This window comes from Chiloscyllium punctatum, chromosome 2 (assembly GCF_047496795.1).
Source record: "Chiloscyllium punctatum isolate Juve2018m chromosome 2, sChiPun1.3, whole genome shotgun sequence".
Classification (NCBI taxonomy): Eukaryota; Metazoa; Chordata; class Chondrichthyes; order Orectolobiformes; family Hemiscylliidae; genus Chiloscyllium; species Chiloscyllium punctatum.
The window spans coordinates 446,981-470,331 of NC_092740.1; the positions used below are offsets into that span (position 1 = coordinate 446,981).

Sequence of the window (23,351 nt, forward strand, 5' to 3'; positions counted from 1 at the left end):
AACAATTGATATCACTTGATCTCACAAGCTAAGCAGTTTCAGGCTTGGGCAGCATTCGGATAAGAGAATGCCTGGAAATATCAGCATAGTAGTCTTTGGAGCATTTGTGGCGTAGTGTTAAGGTTATTACCTCTGAGCTAGGAAGCCCAGGTTCAAGTCCCATCTGCCCCAGAGGTGTGTCATAAAATCGCTGAACAAGTTAATTAAAAAATACAGCAAACTTAATTTTAACCAGCACCTTATCAACCAGTATTCTTGGTCAACTGACAAAAATCATACACCTCAAATATTGCAATGTCTGCGTATTTAATGCTATAAGTAAAGTATACCAGTGATGTGTATACCCCTTGCATTGTGTTTCTATTGTGTGTATCGATCTATATTGACTTCAGGAGGTGTGCTGATGTTTTCCTATAGATTTTTGAGGAATGTGATGTTTCAAAGCTTCATTTGGTCAGGGATTATTGAAGTTATGCATATATCTGGATTATCCAGAATATTTGATCAATTTCTGGCCCTAGAGGTGCCCGTTAATAAAACACTTGCTGTCTAGATTAGAGTAGCGCTGGAAAAGCACAGCGGGAATGAAGAGCTTTTGTCCGAAACGTCGATTTTCCTGCTCCTCGGATGCTGCCTGACCTGCTGTGCTTTTCCAGCACCACTCTAATCTAGACTCTGATTTCCAGCATCTGCAGTCCTCACTTTCGCCAAAAACATTTGCTGTATCTAGTACTGTGAATCTACGGTACTTGTAGCAGTGCCCCCTACCTCTCAGCCAAGAAACTGGTATCAAGTAGGACCAGAACCCAGGGGTGTATAATAACGACTTTGACTACTTGATTGGAAAACCTCTACAATTAACACCTAGCCCGCAACCATATTAGTCTGAAAACAACTGATCTCTTTTAATCTTGGACATTAAATAGATTCAGGCGTGGTTTGTACTCGAATGGAAGATTGCCTGGGAATACCAGACAGAGTAGGGACACTTGTGTAGTGTTAGTGTCCGTACCTCTGGGACAAGATATCTGTGTTCAAGAACCACCTGTTCCAAGTTGTGTCATAACATTTCTTAACAGGTTAAGCAAAAAGAATTAGCTTTAATCAACACCCGGTAAGGGCTTTTGCGGCAGTGTCACTACTTCTGGGCGTTGAAACCCCCTGGTTCAAGTCTCACCTGCTCCAGATGTGTATCACTGTTAGATTAGATTACAGTGTGGAAACAGGCCCTTCGGCCCAACAAATCCACACTGACCCGCCGAAGCGCAACCCACCCATACCCCTACATTTACCCCTTACCTAACACTACGGGAAATTTAGCATGGCCAATTCACCTGACCTGCACATCTTTGGACTGTGGAAGGAAACCGGACCACCCGGAGGAAACCCACGCAGACACAGGGAGAACGTGCAAACTCCACACAGTCCCCTAAGGCGGGAATTGAACCCAGGTCTCTGGTGCTGTGAGGCAGCAGTGCTAACCACTGTGCCACCGAGCCGCCCAACTGTCTGAACAAGTTGTTTGAAATAAATACAACTAACACATAAGGAGTCCTGTGCTACAGTGATACTGTGCCTATCTCTGGCCAAGGTTCAAATTAATTTGCTCCAGTGATGTGTCATAAAACATCTGAACAGGTTGATTAGAAAATATCTACAGTTAACACCCAAGGAGACTAACATGGGAATACCAGATGCAGCATGCGCGAGTATTATCTTGGGTAAGTGGTTGTGTTCCCAACCTGGAGACAATGGACCCAGGTTCAAGTCCCACCTGCTCCGGGGTGTGTAATAATGTCACTGACTAGGGTGATTTAAAAATATTTACAATTACCACCCATAGATGGCTCTTGGGACAGAGTGGTGGTGTCACTATCTGTGCTGGAAAGTTTGGGTTTAAAGTCCCATTGCGTCAGAAGATGGCATAACATTTCTGAACACTCAAAACTTCCTCACCCATCAAGGGTTTTAATCCCACTACAGAAAGATCTAGAATACCAATGGAAAAGTTTCCAACTTGATAGTTAAGACTCCCAGCAGGACCAGGATAACTTTCTAACCTTGTATCTAACTCAACCAGAGTTTGAAAAGTTAAGCTCTCATGCAATGGAAATCTTATCTGTATTGTACTTACATTCTGAAGAAGCTGCTCAAACCAATCGTACCCAGTATCCCTGCAAGCAGCAACCTGCAAAACAGGTGAAAGACAGCTGTCAACAATAGCACTTTAAAGAAGAGAACCATCATTCCACAGTAGCAGAGATAAGGACCTGTGCAAAACCAACAGCCTCAATTATCTTCAAGCATGAATCATTCAATTTGGGTTTTTTAGGGAAACACAAGTAGGCAATTCTATTTCTTGAGAATAATTCCTGGAATTCCCTAAAAGAACGGTGGATCAACCCACAGCACATGGACTGCAGTGGTTCAAGAAAGCAGCTGACCAACACGTCCTCAAGGGCAGCTAAAGGATGAACAATAAATGCTGGCCAGCCAGCGATGCCCACATCCTACAGATAAATAATGGAAAATTAAATTACAGCTGCTCTGCAGCTGCACTCCAACCACTTTGGAACACTGAATTAGGAGTACACTATTGAGCCATCAAGCTTGCAGTGTCATTCTTGAACATGGCAAATCATCTAGTTTTCTGCTCCAACCCCACATTCCTTAATATTATTAGTTCCCATAAATCTATCAATTTCTAACTCAAACCTTGATTTGGAGACGTCGGTACTAGACTGAGATGTACAATATTAAAAATCACACACCACCAGGTTATAATCCAACAGGTTTATTTGGAAGCACTAGCTTTCAGAGCACTGCTCCTTCATCAGGTGGTTGTGGAGAATAAGATTGTAAGAAACAGAATTTATAACAAAAGTTTACAGTGCGATTTAACAGAAATTATATTTTGAAAAAGACCTGGATTATTTGTTAAATCTATCGATTTTTAGCATGACCATGTTGGCTTCAGTCCTTTCATATGTAAACCACAAAACTGTTTTTAAAAGTTACATTCTCAAGTGAACAATTAGTGTCACGTCGGCCCGGATAATGTATTGAAGGTGCAAGTTTCCCTGTGTGAGGCTGTCTGTGCCACAATGGTCAGACTGATTCTAATCTAAAAAATGGATTTACAGGATCTACAGGGTGCTAAGAAACGATGGAAAAGGAGAAAAGGGCAGGGGAGGGGAAGATGGCATTTTTGGTTAAGGAGAGCATTGCAGTGTAGGGGACAAAGTATGTCGCAGAACATTTGTGTACAGAATTGATTTGGCTAAAGCAAAGGGACAAAAAGGGTGAAATTATATTACTGTGTAATTTATAGCCTACCCACCAGTGGGAAGGACGTAGACAAAAAAATCTGCAAATAAATTTCCAAATTGTATAGATGTCACAGAGAAGATATAATTGGAGGATCAATTAGCCTAATACAGATTGGGACAGTAGTAGCAAGGCACAAGCATTCTTGGATTGGATTCAGGATAATTTTCTTTAGCAGTACATGTCCAGTTCAACAACAAAGGAGACACTGCTAGACATGGTTCTTGGAAATAATTCAGTGCAAAAGATAACGCTAAAGCATTTGCAGCAATTATCAGCCAGAAGTGTCAAATAGATGATCCATCTCAGCCAACGCTAGTGGACATCAGATTTACAGATACCAGTCTTCAGCAAATTCAATTCATTCAACATGATATCAAGAAACGGTTAGAAGCACTTGATACCACAAAGGTTAGGGGCCCTGACAACATTCCAGCAATAGTAGTGAAGATCTGGGCTTCAGAACTAGCCAAGCACTTCCAATACAGTTATAACACTGGCATCTACCTGACAATGTGGAAACGTTTCCATGCACATCTGGTACATAAGAAACAGGACAAATCCAACACAGCCAATTATCTCAATTGTCTACTCTTGATCATCAGTAGTGGAAGGTGTCATCAACAGTGCTATCAAGCAGCACCTACTCAGCAATAGCCTGCTTGGTGATGCCTAGTTTGGGCTCTGCCAGGCCACTCAGCTCCTGATGTCATTACAGCCTTGGCTCAAATAGAACATAGAACATAGAAAAATACAGCGCAGTACAGGCACTTTGGCCCTCGATGTTGCGCCGATCCAAGCCCACCTAACCTACACTAGCCCACTATCCTCCATATGCCTATCCAATGCCCGTTTAAATGCCCCATAAAGAGGGAATGTCCACCACTGCTACTGGCAGGGCATTCCATGAACTCACGACTCGCTGAGTAAAGAATTTATCCCTAACATTTGTCCTATACCTACCACCCCTTAATTTAAAGCTATGCCCCCTTGTAATAGCTGACTCCATATGTGGAAAAAGGTTCTCATGGTCAACCCTATCTAAACCCCTAATCATCTTGTACACCTCTATCAAGTCACCCCTAAACCTTCTTTTCTCCAATTAAAACAACCCCAAGTGCCTCAGCCTTTCCTCATATGATCTTCCTACCATACCAGGCAACATCCTGGTAAACCTCCTCTGCACCCATTCCAGTGCCTCCACATCCTTCCGACAGTATGGCGACCAAAACTGCACACAATACTCCAGATGCGGCCGCACCAGAGTCTTTTACAACTGCAACATGACCTCAGGACTCCGGAACTCAATTCCTCTACCAATAAAAGCCAGTACGCCATATGCCTTCTTCACCGCATTATTTACCTGGGTGGCAACTTTCAAAGATCTGTGTACATGAACACCAAGATCCCTCTGCTCAACCACACTACCAAGTATCCGACCATTAGCCCAGAACCCCATCTTCTTGTTACTCTTACCAAAGTGAATCACTTCACACTTACCTACATTGAACTCCATTTGCCACCTTTCTGCCCAGCTCTGCAGCTTATCTTTGTGGGCGGCACGGTGGCTAGCACTGCTGCCTCACAGCGCCAAAGACCCGGGTTCAATTCCCGCCTCAGGCGACTGACTGTGTGGAGTTTGCACGTTCTCCCAGTGTCTGTTTGGGTTTCCTCCGGGTGCTCCGGTTTCCTCCCACAGTCCAAAGATGTTCAGGTCAGGTGAATTGGCCATGCTAAATTGCCCGTAGTGTTAGGTAAGGGGTAGATGTAGGGGTATGGGTGGGTTGCGCTTCGGCGGGGTGGTGTGGACTTGTTGGGCCGAAGGGCCTGTTTCTGCACTGTAAGTAATCTAATCTAATCTAACCTTATTTTATCTATATCCCGCTGTAACCTGCCACATCCTTCCTCACTGTCAACAACCCCACCAACTTTCGTATCATCCGCAAACTTGCTCACCCAACCTTCTAGCCCCTCCTCCAGGTCATTTATAAAAATGACAAACAGCAATGGTCCCAAAACAGATCCTTGCCGAACACCGCTAGTAACTGCACTCCAAGATGAACCTTTACCATTCCTGATGAATGGCTCTTGCCCGAAACGTCGATTTCGCTGCTCGTTGGATGCTGCCTGAACTGCTGTGCTCTTCTAGCACCACTAATCCAGAATTTGGTTTCCAGCATCTGCAGTTATTGCTTCTACCTTTACCATCAACTACTATCCTCTGTCTTCTTCCAGCCAGCCAATTCCTAATCCAAACCTCCAACTCACCCTCAATGCCATACCTCTGTATTTTGTGCAGTAGTCTACCATGGGGAACCTTATGAAACGCCTTACTAAAATCCATATACACATCTACCGCTTTACCCTCGTCCACCTCCTTAGTCACCTTCTCAAAGAATTCAATAAGGTTTGAGAGACACTATCTGTCCTTCACAAAACAATGCTGACTATCCTTGATCACATTATTCCTATCCAGATGTTTATAACTCCTATCCCTTACAATTCTCTCTAAGACTTTGCCCACAACAGAAGGGAGGCTCACCGGCCTATAGTTACTAGGGTTATCCCTACTCCCCTTCTTGAACAAGGGAATCACATTTGCTATCCTCCAGTCTTCTGGCACTATTCCTGCAGACAACGAGGACATAAAAATCAAGGCCAATGGCTCTGCAATCTCCTCCCTTGCTTCCCAGAGAACCCTAGGATAAATGCCATCAGGCCCAGGGGACTTATCTATTTTCACCCTTTCCAGAATTTCCAACACCTCTTCCCTACATACCTGAGCCATCCATTCTAATTAATTGTGACTCAATATTCACATCGGCAACAATGTCCTGTTCCTGAGTGAATACTGACAAAAAGTATTCATTCAGTGTCTCCCCAATCTCTTCAGCCTCCACACGCAACTTCCCACTACTATCCTTGACTGGACCTATTCCTACCCTAGTCATTCTTTTATTCCTGCCATACTTATAGAAAGCCTTTGGGTTTTCCCTAATCCTACCAACTAAGGACTTTTCATGTCCCCTCCTTGCTTCTCTTAGCTCTCTCTTCAGATTGTTCCTGGCTACCTTATAACTCTCAATCGCCCCAATTGAACCTTCACGCCTCATCTTTACATAGGCCGCCCTCTTCCCTTGAACAAGGGATTCCAATTCCTTACTAAACCACGGCTCCCTCACACGACCCTTTCCTCCCTGCCTGACAGGGACGTACTTATCAAGGACACTCAATAGTTGCTCCTTGAACAAGCTCCACATATCAATTGCGCCCTTGCCTTGAAGCCTACTTTTCCAAGCCACGCATCCTACGTCGTGCCTCACCGCATCATAATTTCCCTGCCCTGCAATGCACACTTATCCCTCTCCATCACGAATAAAAGTCACAGAACTGTGGTCACTGTCCCCAAAGTGCTCACCTACCTCCAATTCTAACACCTGGCCTGGTTCTTTATCCAGAACCAAATCCAGTATGGCCTCACCTCTTGTTAGCCTGTCTACATATTGTGTCAGGAAACCCTCCTACACACATTGGACAAACACCGACCCATCTAACAAACTCGAGCTATAGCATTCCCAGTCAATATCTGGAAAGTTAAAGTTCCCCATAACAACCACCCTATTACTTTCAATTTTCTCCTGAATCATCCTCGCAATCCTTTCTTCCACGTCTCTCGGACTATTAGGAGGCCTGTAGGAAACTCCTAACAGGGTGACCTCACCTTTCCTATTCCTAACCTCAGCCCAAACTACCTCAGCTGGCGAGTCTTCATCCATCGTTCTTTCCACCGCAGTAATACTATCTTTGACAAGCACTGCCACACCTCCCCCTCTTTTACCCCCACCTCTGACCCTACTAAAACATTTAAACACTGGAACCTGCAACAGCCAATCCTGTCCCTGTTCTACCCATGTCTCCATAATAGCTACAACATCGAAATCCCAGGTACTAACCCACGCTGCAAGTTCACCTACCTTATTTTGTATACTTCTTGCATTGAAGTATACACACTTCACGCCACTTTCCTGTTTACAGGCACCCTCCTTTGAGATTGATGGCATTTTCCTAACCTCCCTACACTCCAGGTCCTGCACCCTAAAGTTACAGTCTACGTTCCCATGCCCCTGCAGAGTTACTTTAAACCCCCCCCCAAAGAACACTAGCAAACCTCCCCCCAAGGATACTGGTGCCCTTCAGGTTCAGGTGTAGACCATCCTGTTTATAGAGGTCCCACCTTCCCCAGAAAGAACCCCAGTTATCCAGATACCGGAATCCCTCCCTCCTGCACCATCCCTGTAGCCACACATTTAACTGCTCTCCCTCCCTATTCCTCGACTCTCTATCACGTGGCACAGGTAACAAACCAGAGACAACAACTCTGTTTGTTCTAACTCTGAGCTTCCAACCTAGCTCCCTGAAAGCTTGCCTAACATCCTCAGCCCTCTTCCTACCTATGTCATTGGTGCCAATGTGGACCATGACTTCGGGCTGCTCCCCCTCTCCGTTAAGGACCCGGAAAACACGATCAGAGACGTCACGTACCCTTGCACCTGGGAGGCAACAAACCAAACGTGAGTCTCTCTCGCCCCCACAAAACCGCCCATCTGTGCCCCGAACTATCGAGTCCCCAATAACTATTGCTCTGCTCTTCTCCACCCTTCCCTTCTGAGCAACGGGGATGGCTCCGTGCCAGAGGCCTGAACCCCATTGCTTACCCCTGGTAAGTCGTCACCCCCACAAGTATCCAAAACGGTATACTTGTTCTTGAGGGGAATGACCGCAGGGCGTCCCTGCACTGGCTGCTTCCTCCCAGTCCCCCTCACTGTCACCCATCTGTCTGCAATCTTTGGAGTTACTACTTCCCTAAAGCTCCGATCTATGACCCCCTCCGCCTCCCGAATGATCCTAAGTTCATCCAACTCCACTCCAGTTCCCTAACACTGTCTTGGAGGAACTGGAGATGGGTGCACTTCCTGCAAGTGTAATCAGCAGGGACGACCATGGCATCCCTCACCTCAAACATGTTGCAAGAGGAACATTGCACTGCCTTCACTGCCATCCCTCTAAAAGTAACCTTTTAAAAAAAAAACTAGGTCCAAGAATAGAGCAAGCAAAATGCAGCACTTACCTACTTACCACAACGGGTCTTATTATTAGGTTAGAGGAGGAGGGCGGGTGGGAGGCACTACCTCGGGTTCCTCTCCTGCGTACTTTTATAGGGAAAAAAAACCTACCCAGGTAAGCTTACGCTACACCAGCTTCCGGGTCCGCTCCACACTTTTTAAAAAAACTTTCAAATTTAAACCGTTAAACAAATGTCACCGATCCTTCAAACAGACCTTACCTGCTCCGCTGAGAGAGTGAGTCAACTGTACAAAAGACCTGATCAAATTCCAAAGGTGACACAAGAGTGACAGTCCTTGACATCAAGGCCACATTTGACTAAGTGTGGCATCAAGAAGCTCTAGTAAAACTGGAATCATTGGGCATCGGGAGCTAGCACTCTGCTGGATGAAGCCAGATCTAGCACTAAGATGATGGTCGTGCTTGTGGGAGGTCAGTCATCTCAACTTCAGAACATCTCTGCAGGAGTTCCTCAGGGTAGTGTCCAGGGACCAAGCGTTTTGAACTCTTTCATCGATGACGTTCCCTCCAAGAGGTCAGATATGGGGATGATCACTGATGACTGCACCATTCTTGACTCCTCAGATACTGAACAAATTCATGTTCAACGCAACATGATCTGAGCAACATCCAGTCTTCGGGTGACAAGTAGCAAGTAACATTTGCTCCACACAAATGCCAGGCAATTACCATCACCAATAAGAGACAATCTATCGCTGTATTTTGGCATTCAATATTGTTGCCAACACAGATTCTCCTACTATTGACATCCTTGGGATTATCACTTACTACAAACTGAACTTAACATGCCACATAAACAGTGGCTGCATGAGGTGGTCAGAGGCTAGGTATACTTTGGTGAATAACACACTTCCTGACTCCTCAAAACCTGTCTACCATCTACAAGGTAGAAGTCAGGAGCGTGATGGATTACTTCCCACTTGCCTGGGTGAGTGCAGCTCCAACAACCTGAAGCTTGACACCATACAGGATAAAGACCCTATCTGATTGGCACCATAGTCACAGACATCCACTTGCTCCGCCACTGATGCTCAGTAGCAACAGTATGTACTAACAACAAGGTGCATTGGAGAAATTCACCAAAGATGCTCTCACAGCACCTCACAAACACACAATCACTTCTGCCTAGAAGGAGAAGGGCAGCAGATACATGGGATCTCAATTTCCTCTTGAAGCCACACTCTATCCTGAGTTGCAAATATATCGCTGTTCCTTCACTGTTGCTGGATCAAATTCCTGGAATTCCCTTCCCAAGGACATAAAGAATCTGCTTACAGCATATGAATTGCAGCAGTTCAAGGAAGAAACTTACCATCACCTCAAGGGCAACAAATGCTGGTCAACCAGTGTACCCTGTGGCCCATAAGTGAATGAAAACAAAAGTAAGCCAAATCAGTCAGTGGGAGAAAATTTAGGATACAGTATCATAAGATTTAGAATGGTGATGGAAAAGGACACTGAACAATGCAGACTGAGAATTATCAACTGGCACAGAAAGCAGATTTCAACAGAGCAAGAATTAAGATTGACCAGATGGAATGGAATCCAAGGCTGGATGAAAAACAGTTGCACAGCAATTAGCATCTTCAAAGAGGAAATTGATTGGGCAACATTAAGGTATATACCCTCAAAAAGGTAACGTGCAACAAACAATCCACGGCTCCATCACCAAAGGAGATAGAAATTAAGTTAAAGACAAATTAAAAATACAACATACCATTTAAGAGCCAACCTGAACAGAGAAGGTTCAGAAGGGAGGCAAAAAAGCAAAGAGAAATTATGAAAAATGACTCACAGCTAACATAAAAGGCGAATTCCAAAACCATTTTTATAAACACCTAAATAGTGAAAGGGTAGTAGCAGGATGAGTAGGGTCAATTAGGGAGATATCGGAGAAGAGGCATTGATGGTGAACCTTCCTGAATCACCGGAGTCCGGGAAGGTCCCAGACGAATGGAAAGTGGCTAATATAATACTCCTTGATAGATGGGACTATGAAATTTGAAATGCAAACTGATCTTATTGAATGACAGAGCAGATTTGAGGAGGAATTGAGAAATGTCTGCTTCTGTTTTACATTTTCATATGTTTGTATTTAGGACTGAGATAAGGAAAATTACTTTTTCAAAGGGTTGTACACCTATGTAATTCTCTGCCCCAAAGTGTTATGGGTAGCCCGAAGTCTCACAACACCAGATTATAGTTCAGCAGGTTGGTTCAAAATCACAAGCTTTTGGTGCGCTGCTCCTTCATCAGCTAATGGAGCAGTGCTTCAAAAGCTTGTGATTTCAAATAAACTTGTTGGGCTATAACCTGGTGTCATGTGACGTCTGACTTTGTCCTCACAGTCCAACACTGGCACCACCACATCATGGATAATCCACCATTGAAAATATTTAAGGCTAACACATGGAGAACTTTAGTCTCCCAAGGGTGCAATCAAGGTCTTTGGGGATCATGTGGAAAGTGGAGTTGAAGTCCAAGAAGAGCTATAATCATATTAACTGGCAGACTATGCAAATATGGTAAGATGGTCTGTACCTGTTCCTACATCTTGTGTGATTGTGAAATTACCTTGAGGTACTCCTACAATGATACCTTGGGATTGAGATGATTGAACTCACAATAATTACATAATTTTCCTTTGTGCAGGTTATGGTTTCAACCAGTGGATGTAATTCATTCTGAAGATCAAATCTTCAGTAATATTGTCAAAACCTGAAAAGGCCCATAAGGCTTTTTCTGTTTCTTGATACCACGTAGAATGAATTGAATTGGCTGAAGCCCAGTATCTGTGATGGTGGGGGCCTAAGGAGGAAGTAAAAGTGGATCATTGCCTTTGACTGAAGTTTGTTATAAATGCTTAACACTTTTCTTTTGCACCATTGTGCTGGACTTACCCCACCTCATGTAGAGACATATTGGAGTATTCTCCGCTGTTTAGTTGTGGAATTATGTGCCAGCATTCATGGCTCATTTGACTACTTCTGACTAGTCTCTTGTTTAGCTGTGGCAACTCTCATACAGCAGCTACATTCTGCACATGAAGTTCCAAGTCATTGTGGACATCTACATGTTTGAGAGCAGAGTACATACCTAATGAAATAGGCTGACTGTTGATGTCACCATCGTTTGTAGTTATCAGCAACTTTGAGTCTTTGGGGCAGAACATTGGGGCTCCAGTTAAGTTTAAGATTTAATATTAAGAGATTTTTTTTTTTAGGTGATGGTAAGGAGCAAGGCCAAACAAAGAGGGCTAAGAATCAGATCAGCCATGCTCAAACAGAATGACAAAACACGCTCAAGGGCTGAATCAGTGTACCTTCTGACTCATTTATAAAGACCACCTGTTTTAAAATTAAAGTAGCTTAAGTTTCATAGGAGTATATAAGCATGGTGTTAAGGTGTTACAGGGTTAAAAAGGAGAGAAACACTCACCACATCTGTGACATTTAGGATTTTTCGTGTCATCCCTTCTGCATCATGAGAGGGAGTGGGAGTGAACCAGAGTTTCTGGAATGTTTCGTTCACCAGTTTCTGCAGAGAATAAAATCAGAGTTACATTAATATCTTTCAGAGTTCATTCAATCACAAACATGAGAACAGCTCATACAAAACATCAGTTCATCCCAATGCATCAAATGGCAATGGAGGGAGAATTTGGGATGGTTCCAGAGAACTAGTAGGTTACAAATGTTACAATAACCCTAATTTTGAAAAGGGGATAAACTGAAGGTGAAACAGCTCATCAACGTTGGAATCTTGACTGGAGGTCTTTCACACTAAAATAAAATGAATTTTCATTTGGTGAATCTTGGAAAAATGAGGGTAGGTCAACATTGATTAAACACAAGTCATGTTGAAGTAACAGAAATTAATGTAAATATTAGAAGTTTTATCAAAGAACTGTCAGAAGGCAGTTGATAAAATTCCACACTTAAAATAAACTCCTTCAGAAAATGGAAATACATAGTAGTAAAATAATATTAAAAACATGGATATAAAACTGGAGAAGGGAATCAGTGGGCAGTGACTAGAGGTGAATGAACGATTTTTCAGATAACAGGAAATTTACAATGCAGTCCCACAAGGATTGATACTTTAGACATTGGTGCTACTACATTTAGAATTTCAGAATCACAAGGACCAACGATAGAGGAAAGAGGAGTTTGATGGAATACTCTCCAAGCGAGTTTTGAGAAGATTTGCAGCTCAGGTCGAGGTTTTGGATGTAGGTTTGCTCGCTGAGCTGAAAGGTTCATTTCCAGACGTTTTGTCACCAGAGTAGGCAACATCTTTAGTGGGCCTCCAAGTGAAGTACTGTCGATAATTCCTGCTTTCTATTTATATGACCCTCTCTCACTAGTAGCCTTACATACAGATGAGGAAGGACACCACTTCGACTGGGACATCACATCCATTCTAGGACAAGCCAAACAGAGACACGCACGAGAATTCCTAGAAACATGGCATTCCAACGGAACTCTCTCCACAAACACTTAGAGTTAGACCCCATCTACCATCCCCCCAAGGAAAAGAACAGATGGCATCACCACAGGAAATGACATCAATCCAAAGAAACCCAAACATATAAATAGAAAGCAGGAATTATCAACAGTGCTTCGCCCAGAGAACCACTGAAGATGTTACCTAGTAGGGTGACGAAACATCTAGAAATAAACCTTCTAGCTCAGCGAGCAAACTTTCATCCAAAATACTCTCCAAATGCCTGAATGACTGCAGCTCTAACACTATTTATGTTTGACACCAAAAACAAAGCAGCCCATTTGATTGGCAATACATCCACCACCTTCAGTATTCTTTCCCTCCACTAATGACACAGTGACAGCAATTTGTACTATCTACAAAACGCATTCCAACATTTCAAAGATCTTTCAAAAGGCACTTCCAAATCCATGACCTCTGCCATCTTGAAGGCAGCAAATGTTTGTAAGTTTTCCAAGTCATACGTCATTTTGATTCAACCATACTGCCATTCTTTCATTATTACTGGGAAAAATCTTTAAAAACTTTAAACAGCACTATGGATGTAACTATACTCCCAGGATAGCAGCAGTCCAAGAATGCATTTCACCACCACCACCGCCACCGCCTTCAGAGCAAATATGATGGGGAATAAATGCCCAGACAGCAAAACCCTGATTCCATGAACAAATGAAAACCCAAACCCTCTACAACTTGATGCAAATCAGTGCATTGTCAATGGTGAGGTCAATTTCTTTTGTGACTTAGAATCTCTGTGTATAAACTAATCTAAGTAGACCACTTCTTGAGAGACTATAGCAACATTCTGTACAGGAAGCAAAGTGAAATGAATGCATTATAATTCCAGTTACACAGACAAGAAGTTGGGTAAATTTGATTAATCTATGTAACTTTACCTTAATGCCCTCTTCATCATTGACTCTGCGAATCATTCGCACACACATCTCAGTCACTTTAGAGAATGTTGGTTGCTCGATGCATATATCACGTAGAATCTTGATAACTCTCTTTCGCACACTTATACCGGTGTCCTGCGAGAGATTATTTGTTAAAACATGAGACAAATGCAGCAAAGTAAAGTGTAGATTTCCTAGACATTAAAGACTGTTAAAATTTCAATCTTCTTAACACAGGGCATATTCCCAAATAGTTCTTACCTGCACTTCAAGCAACTCCTCAAAACAACAGAGAATAACATAGCACAGTAGACCATCATTTGATGCATCAAACCAGTGTCCTAATTTTTTTCTTCAACTAACCAGTTAATTTAAACATTTTCTTTCCCCATAGCTCTGCTAAACAAAGAAAATGCAATGCATTGTGATGAAGACAGTGAAGAATTTTCAGATAGCCTGAATGGTGCACTGCTCTCTAAAATTCTATTATTTTATTAGTAATAATAGAGATCTGATTGCAAAAAGTTTTGAGACGATAGATGAAATGGCCTACACATCAATATGTACCCAAACTCATGTATGATATCACACTGTCAACTAAGTTTCATGTTGTGTGAACTGAGGAGGAGCATATGAGTATGCTCCTGCAGGCAATTCTATCACTGCATATTTTAAGGCAGATCATATTCAAGGGATCAGTAAAACATTAACATGGAAAATTTTACATTTTGTCGTCTTGTAGACAAACACTGACCTCATGAACTGAGGAGTTCAAACACTAGTGGTGTGACCATTATAAGGATAAAAGAAAAATTTTGCAAGAGTTGAAAACACTCCGATTAATCAACATATATTAATGGACCTTGCTCAAACGTATTACACTTCTAACTTTTTGGAGTTATAAAACAACAACTCCAGTTCTGCTGGGTATTTCTAGTATTTTCTATTTTATTGCAGATTTCCAGCAACTGGAGCATTTTGCTAAAATAGATCAGATTAACTTCAAGATGTTCCTGGCCTACTGTGAACTTGCACAGCCTATCCTGGAAACCACGATAAGTGGCAAGTTTTACTCAGACACAGAAAAGTTCAGGACTGGTGTGTGGCACCAATTTTTACTTTTTGACATTGTCTAGATAAACTTTACAAAATTTACTCCCACTTCAATTACTTCCAACTTCACTCTCAACATGGCTATAAAACCCCAATCTGACATGCAGCTGGGTAGGAAACAGACGTACCAATATCCTCTCAATCAACATGTCGTAATACTGCTCAGTGAGCTGAGGTCGGCTCAGCACAAAGCGACCCAGTAACTCGACAGCCGCTTCACGCACACTTGTGGAATTATCCATCAGACGCCCATGGACCCCACGTTGCATGTCCAGCTGTGAAGAAAACAACGACTCTACTGTGAGATTCAGCAGAAAATACATAAGAAACCTCAATGGCATGCAATGGAAATGAGGCAAGAGAACTAGAACTAGCATATGGTACATGACTGCTATTTAATTCAATACATCAAGAACACTGATTAGATCATTACATTTTCTCCCATCTCCACTCAAAATACCTGTTTAAATATATCCTTAGCCTGGTTCTTCACTTCACTGGTGCTTTGGCCTCTGGTCATCTTGCTTCACTTCACAACTTAATTTTCGTTTAAAATTCTCATTGCTATTGTTCAGTCACGTACAATAAAACATTCTCTCACTGGGCTATGTTCACCAACTTCTATAGTAAGCAACCTGTCAGCCTTGTTAACTTCATCCTCCAAACTAAAGCAAATAGTGGAGGTGAGGGACCAAGTGAAGGAAAGTATGATAAAATAAAGAGAGAAGTCAAGGCCAAGAAGGAAGCTAGCAATCAGGGTAATTATAACCAACCTGGCACAGAGCCTACAAACTCAAGAATGCGTCAGCAGATAGGTTAAAGATTGCAGCAGTAAGGAAATAAAAATGACAGATTCTGTCTCCTAATGCAGATAGCATTTGGCACAAAAAAGATGAATTAACAGATCAAATAGAAATGAAGAGGTAAACATGAAAATCATTTGAGATGCGTAACTGCAAGGTGGCAAAGGTTAAGACCTGAATATTCAAGGGCATATATCATTTCAGAAATCCAGGAAACTGAGAAAGGTGGAAGGGAGCTCTGTTAATTCGGGATAACAGATCTATCATTGCAACATTGTCCCAGATCAAACATCAAGATGTAGAATCAGACTGGGGTACGGACAGGAAAGAATAAAACTAAGAAGTACTTGTGGGAATAGTTTATGTTCCACCTTATATCAAGTACACTGTAGGATAAGGTATATGGAAAGAAATAATGGCACCTTGGGAGAAAAGTATGGCTATAATCATGCACAATTTTGAACTATATATATATATAGTTTGAATGAATTAGCTTAGTAAAGCTAGCCTGGAAAATGAGGTCAAAGAGTTCTTTCAGGACAGTTCCTTAGATAGACATGTTTGATCAAGTGTGGCGCTGGAAAAAGCACAGCACGTCAGGCAGCATCTGATGAGCAAGAGAGTTGACATTTCAGTCATAACCTTTCATGAGTCCTGATGAAGGAATATAGCCAAAACTTCAACACTTTTGCTCCTCAGAAGCTGCCTGATCTGCTGTGCTTTTTCCAGCACCACACTTTATAGACTCTGACTGTCCAGCATCTGCAGTCCTCACTATTTCCTAAAGAGGCATGCTCTACAGCCAATAAAATAAAAAGAGCAAACTAGTGCAGATCTGATAACGTGCAACACGTTGGTATTAATGACCTCCTAGTAAAAGCAAAGCAAGGTAACTGTGATCACAACATTACTGCCCCTCCAACTGAACGTGAAATTTAAAGTGCGGGTTAAAGACTCTAGTTTTAAACTTTATACTTATAATTATTTTTGAAAAGACAAATGACTTGGCAAAAGTGAACTGGTACATTAGCTTAATACATGAGTCAGTGGGTATGCAGATGACATTTTAGGAAATAACTTTCAAAGAATCATTCCAGGAAGTGAAAAAAAAGACAGTAAAATTGCACCATCAATACAGAAATTTAAGGAGAATCTAAAATTGAAAAAGTAAATAGATCAAAGCTATCTTTGGTATGAGTAACAAAAAGATGGGGTACTGGGCTAATGGTAGGGTACTTCGTAGTGTGCATGAGCAGAGGGATCTTGGTGTCCATGTACACAGATCTCTGAAAGTTGCCACCCAGGTAAATAGTGCTGTGAAGAAGGAATATGGCGTATTGGCTTTTATTGGTAGAGGAATTGAGTTCCGGAGTCCTGAGGTCATGTTGCAGTCGTATAAGACTCTGGTGCGGCCGCATCTGGAGTATTGTGTGCAGTTTTGGTCACCATGCTATAGGAAGGATGTGGAGGCAATGGAACGGGTGCAGGGGAGGTTTACCAGGATGTTGCCTGGTATGGTAGGAAGATCGTATGAGGAAAGGCTGACGCACTTGGGGCTGTTTTCACTGGAAAAAAGAAGGTTTAGGGGTGACTTGATAGAGGTGTGCAAGATGATTAGGGGTTTAGATAGGGTTGACCATGAGAATCCTTTTCCACGTATGGAGTCAGGTATTACGAGGGGGCACAGCTTTAAATTAAGGGGTGGTAGGTATAGAACAGATGTTAGGGGTAGATTCTTTCCTCAGCAAGTCGTGAGTTCATGGAATGCCCTGCCAGGAGCAGTGGTGGACATTCCCTCTTTATGGGCATTTAAACGGGCATTGGATAGGCATATGGAGGATAGTGGGCTAGTGTAGGTTAGGTGGGCTTGGATCGGCGCAACATCGAGGGCCAAAGGGCCTGTACTGCGCTGTATTTTTCTATGTTCTATGTATCACTGCAGATGGTATAAATAACACGCCACTCAGGAACAGAAGTAGGCTGTTCAGTCCCTTGAACTTTATCTACCATTTAATAAGATCATGACTGATGAGACTGTAATCTCAAACCCACGTTGCCATCTGCCCAATAAGATTTCATTCTCTTGCTTACTAAGAACCTAACTAATTCTGCCTCAAAAACATTCAAGTCCTTGCTTCCACTGCCTTTTGAGGAAGATTTCCAAAGACTCATGATCCTGGAAAAGGAAAAAAAACTGCCGACATTCCACAGAAGGTGGAGTCTGTACTCATTGGAATGTCTATTATCTATTTTGTTAATTTCAAACAGGTGTAGTGCATGCAATCTTTCTGTCTGCAAAGTGGGCCATGCAGCCCATGTGCAAATGCATAAAATCCAATTGAGAAGCCTAAATTGATTAACACCACTTGGGCCAGCAGAGTTGGATGATCAGCCATGATCACAAGGAATGGTGGAGTAGGCGGAAAGGGCCAAGTGACCTACTGCTTTTCCTATTTTCTATGTCTCCATGAGAAATAGGGCATCAGGGTCAGGTGCTGTCAAATGAGAACTTGACATGACAGGAAGCATAAACTCACTGATCACCTCCCTCAATTATTTGAGGCGGTTGAAAAGGTTCCTCTTGGGAGACTGATTAGCAAGGTTAGATCTCATGGAATACAGGGAGAACTAGCCATTTGGATACAGAACTTGGTCAAAGGTAGAAGACAGAGGGTGGTGGTGGAGGGTTGTTTTTCAGACAGGAAGCCTGTGACCAATGGAGTGCCACAAGGATCAGTGCTGGGTCCTCAACTTTTTGTCATTTACAGAAATGATTTGGATGCGAGCATAAGAGGTACAGTTAGTAAGTTTGCTGATGACACTAAAATTGGAGGTGTAGTGGACAGTGAAGAGGGTTACCTCCGATTACAACAGGATCTTGGGATCTTGACCAGATGGGCCAATGGGCTGAGAAGTGGCAGATGGAGTTTAATTTAGATAAATATTAGGTGCTGCATTTTGGGAAAACAAATCTTAGCAGGTCTTATACACTGAATGGTAAGGTCCTAGGGACTGTTGCTGAACAAAGAGACCTTGGAGTGCAGGCTCATAGCTCCTTGAAAGTACAGTCGCAGGTAGATAGGATAGTGAAGGCGGCGATTGGTAGGTTCTCTTTTATCGGTCAGAGTATTGAGTACAGAAGTTGGGAGGTCATGTTGTGGTTGTACAGGACATTGGTTAGACCACTGTTGGAATATTGCTTACAATTCTGGCGTCCTTCCTATTGCAATGCTGTGAAACTTGAAAGGGTTCAGAAAATATTTACAAGGATGTTGCCAGGGTTGGAAGATTTGAGCTATAGGGAGAGGCTGAACAGACTGGGGCTGGTCATGATCCTGTTGTAATCGGAGGTAACCCTCTTCACTGTCCACTACACCTCCAATTTTGGTGTCATCAGCAAACTTACTAACTGTACCTCTTATGCTCACATCCAAATCATTTATGTAAATGACAAAAAGTAGAGGACCCAGAACCAATCCATGTGACACTCCACTGGTCACAGGCCTCCAGTCTGAAAAACAACCCTCCACCACCACCCTCTGTCTAAAAGGGCATTTGGATGGGTATGAATAGGAAAGGTTTGGAGGGACATGGGCCAGGTGCTGGCCGGTGGGACTAGATTGGGTTGGGATATCTGGTCAACATGGGCAGGCTGGACCAAAGGATCTGTTTCCATGATGTACATCTCTATGATTCTATACAGAGAGATCTAGGCGTGCGGGCTCACAGTTTCTTGAAAGTGGCAACTCAAGTGGCTAAGGTAGTTAAGAAAGCATACTGCCCTTTATTAATTGGGGCAGAGTGTACAAAGCTTCTCAAGTCATGTTGAAGCTGTACAGACCTTTAATTATGCCACATTTGGAGTACTGCATGCAGTGTTGATTGTCACACTACCTGAAGGATATGGAAGCACAGAAACTGCTTAGAAGAATGTTGCCTGGTTTGGAGAATATTAGCGTGAGAAAAGATTGGACGAACTTGGTTTGTTTCCACTTGAATGTCAAATGATGACAGGCAACCTGATAGAAGTTTACAAAATTATGAGAGGTATGGATAGAACAGTCTTTTTCATGGGTGGGAATGCCAATTACTAAGGGTTAAAGGTTTAAGATAAAAGAAGATAAGTTTAAAAGAGATGCAAGAGACAAGCTTTTTTATTAACAGAGTTCCTGAAGTGAGTGCCTGGAATGAGTTACCAGAGGCGGTGGAGGCGATACAATAGCAATGTTGAAGACACACTTTGACAGATATATGAATAGGAATGGAATAAAGAGATACAGATTGTGTACAGGCAAAATATTTTTAGCTTAAAAGACATCACATGTCAGCATAGTCTTGGTGAGCCAAAAGGCCTGTTCCTGTACAGTCCTTTGTTCTTTTTCATCCCCATTTGATAGTTTCAGTCTTCGTTTCAGCAACAGAAATTCTGAAGGCAGCAAAGTGCCCAAGAAAAGCACTACATGAAATCAGTTATTATACTCAACAACAAATGGATTGAAACAGTTAACAAATTTATTTATCTCTGTAGCACCAACTCCTCAGTAGTTCACATTGATGGGCAAAAGTGAGGACTGCAGATGCTGGAGATTAGAGTGTGGTGCTGGAAAAGCACAGCAGGTCGGGCAGCATCCGAGGAGGAGGGAAATCGATGTCTTGGACAAAAGCCCTTCACCAGGAATGAAAGGTTTTCTGCCGTAGGGCTTTTGCCAGAGATGTCAATTCTCCTGCTCCTCGGATGCTGTCTGACCTGCTGTGCTTTTCTAGCAGCACACTGTCAACACTAGTTCACATTGATGACAAAGTCAACAAATGAGTCCGTCAAGTCCAGTACTATCTTTGGCAAGTTATGGTTCCAAGTTCTTGTGGGATGATAAAACAGACAACTTATGGCGTGAACTGTACCTTTAAGAGAGAGTGAATGCTATTCTGAACTGAGATGACAAACACCTGTGTATATGACGAGATGGCAGCCCCAGAGTGTACTGGAAAACTGAAAATATGTAACATTTGGCTGTGAAATGGATAGAGTCAGAGATAAAACAGACCCTTCGGTCCAACTTGTCCATGCCGACCAGATACCCAAACCTAATCTAGTCTAAATTGCCAGCACTTGGCCATATTCCTGTAAACCCTTCCTATCCATACAGCCATCCAGATGCCTTTTAAATGTTGCAATTATACCAGCCTCCACCACTTCCTCTGGCAGCTCATTTCATACATACACCACCCTCTGTATGAAAAGGTTGTCCCTTAGGTCCCTTTTATATCTTTCCATTCTCACTCTAAACCTATGCCCTCTAGCTATGGACTTGAGTTTTGGTAACAATTTGATTTTAACCTGTTTAAGTTATGGCCCAGGATACTACAACCCAATAGAGTTTGAATTTCTTGTTTTGCCAACGTCAAACCAATGAGACAATCCAATGTTGAGGGGGATATAAAATGCGGACCATTTGAAAATTGGTTAGAGTGCAACTGCCTTTGAGACAGATAAGCCTGGAGATCTAACATCTCGTTCTCCAATAAATTAGGAAACACACTCTATCAATGGTACCTTTTCCTATGAAACATACGCACAGTAAGAAGAAAGATGAGAAGTCAGGGAATTCAGCAGCCTGAAGAGTGAAGTCACAGAAGACGAGAACGGCTGTGTGGTTTTGAAATTAAGTTGATGTAATTTTAGTAAGTGTCTTGTTGTAACAACATATTGTTACAACATATTGTTATAGAGTTGGATGCAAATAATAAGCAGTTCAGAGAAAGGGGGTGCTTAGAACTGTTTAATGTTCATTTTAAGAGTTAAAAAAATTGATGTTATTTTCTTTAAAATAGTGGAATTTGCGAGTTCGCTGTCACTAATATTTTAGCAGATTACAAGGCAAAGTGAGCTTTTCTGGGTGTTTGGTTTAACTAAGATGTGTTCACCTCTGTGGCGAAACAGTTTGGGAGCTTGGGTCAGAGATTTGGATTGGTTTAGACCGATCCAGTCTGAGATTTGGTCATTTTGGGGATACAGAAGGTTACAGCAAATTTAAAACACTTGCTGATTAGTGTCCTAGATCTTTAAATAAAACATAGCTGAAAAAATTGGTTACTTGTGGTTGGTTAAATTAAAAGTGAGGGAAATGGCTCTGAACATTACTAAAGAGGTTTTGGGGTTTGAAGATGCTTCCCAAATTTGCCAAGAAAGTTCAGAAATAAAGAGGAAGGACATACTTTTAGAATTAGCAAATAAGTTAGAATTGGGTTTAACCAGAGGCAAAAGGAAAACTGAAACTGTAATGGAGTTGGTGAAGCACCTAGGTGTATCAGAGAAACAGGCAAGTGCAGTAGAGTTAGAAAACCTGAAATTGTAATTGAGGCAAATGGATTTAGAAGATATGGGAAAGGGGAACCATGTTGGGGGGGGGGGGGGGAGAGGAGAGAAGAGAAAAAAAGAGGGAGAGAGAAAGAAAGAGGGAGAGAGAAAAGAGGGAGAGAGAAAAAAAAAGAGGGAAAGAAAGTTCTTAGAGAAGTTGCAAATTAGTCAAGAAAGTCAAATCAACAGAAAGGAGATGGAAAGAGATTGTGGTGACGTATACAAATACGTAAAAACATTGCCACATTTTGATGAGAAAGACATCAGAGCCTTCTTTATTTCACTTGCAAAATTGGCTAGACAGATGGAGTGGCCAGAGAACTTGTGAGTAATGCCAGTTCAGGCTAAACTGGTAGGTAGAGCTGGTGTATTTGCAGCGCTGTTAGATGAGGGGAGAGCAGAGATTACGCAGATGTCAAACAGGCTATTTTGAGTGTCTATGAATTGGTACCAGAAGCTTATAGACAGTGGTTCAGAAGCATAAAGAAGGAACCATGTCAGACTTATATTGAGTTCAAAACAATTAAACATAGCAATTTTGATAGATGGGTGCAGGCCTTAAAAATAGGTAAGACCTAAGAGGGTCTGACAGAGATTATTCTGCAGGAGGAGTCTAAAAACTCACTTCCAGATATGATAAGAATTCAGGTTGACGAACAGGAAATTCAAGAATTGAGAAGCACAGCAGAGACGGCAGATGAATGTGCATTGATGCATATGGTGAAATTTAGGTTCTGACAGGAATTTCATCCTGTGAGGGATAGAAATTGGGAGAAAGGGACCTTCACTACAAAACAAAGAGTAGATCACACTGGTGATACTTTAGCAAGGATGAAAATGAAGCCCAGGTGGCTGGAAAGGAGGTGAAAGGCCTCAGGTGTTTTCACTGTAATGGAGATGGACACATAAAATTATAATGCTGATGGTTTAAAGAGGAGACTGGATAAAGGTATTTTCACTGCAAGAAGGTGGGACACAAGATGGCAGCATTGGTCACTGAAGAAAGGCACTATGGATATAGATGTGGTAAAAGAGGCTAAGCCACAGCCATTAGTGAGAGTAGTAAAGGAAACACCAAGAAAAATCGAGGAACTGCAGGAGTGTGAACAACCTAGGAAGGGGCTGGATATTGAGTTAGTGGCCGATCTCTATACAGACTTCACCTTTATGGGTCAAACTCAGGAAGAACAGGTAGAGAAGGTA

At 42.3% G+C, this 23,351-nt stretch overlaps 1 protein-coding gene across 6 annotated transcripts in view; it reads right to left on the reverse strand.

Annotated features, from left to right (window-relative positions):
- LOC140493806 (nipped-B-like protein) overlaps nucleotides 1-23,351 on the reverse strand; it is a 523,989-nt gene that overhangs the window by 146,752 nt on the left and 353,886 nt on the right. For all 6 annotated transcript variants that reach the window (XM_072592747.1, XM_072592718.1, XM_072592708.1 and 3 more), the window contains 4 exons: nucleotides 15,116-15,262; nucleotides 13,875-14,009; nucleotides 11,911-12,009; nucleotides 2,135-2,188 (listed from right to left, as the gene is read on the reverse strand). In XM_072592747.1, coding sequence (XP_072448848.1) covers nucleotides 2,135-2,188; nucleotides 11,911-12,009; nucleotides 13,875-14,009; nucleotides 15,116-15,262 — 435 coding nt within the window. The remainder of the gene's footprint in view (nucleotides 1-2,134; nucleotides 2,189-11,910; nucleotides 12,010-13,874; nucleotides 14,010-15,115; nucleotides 15,263-23,351) is intronic.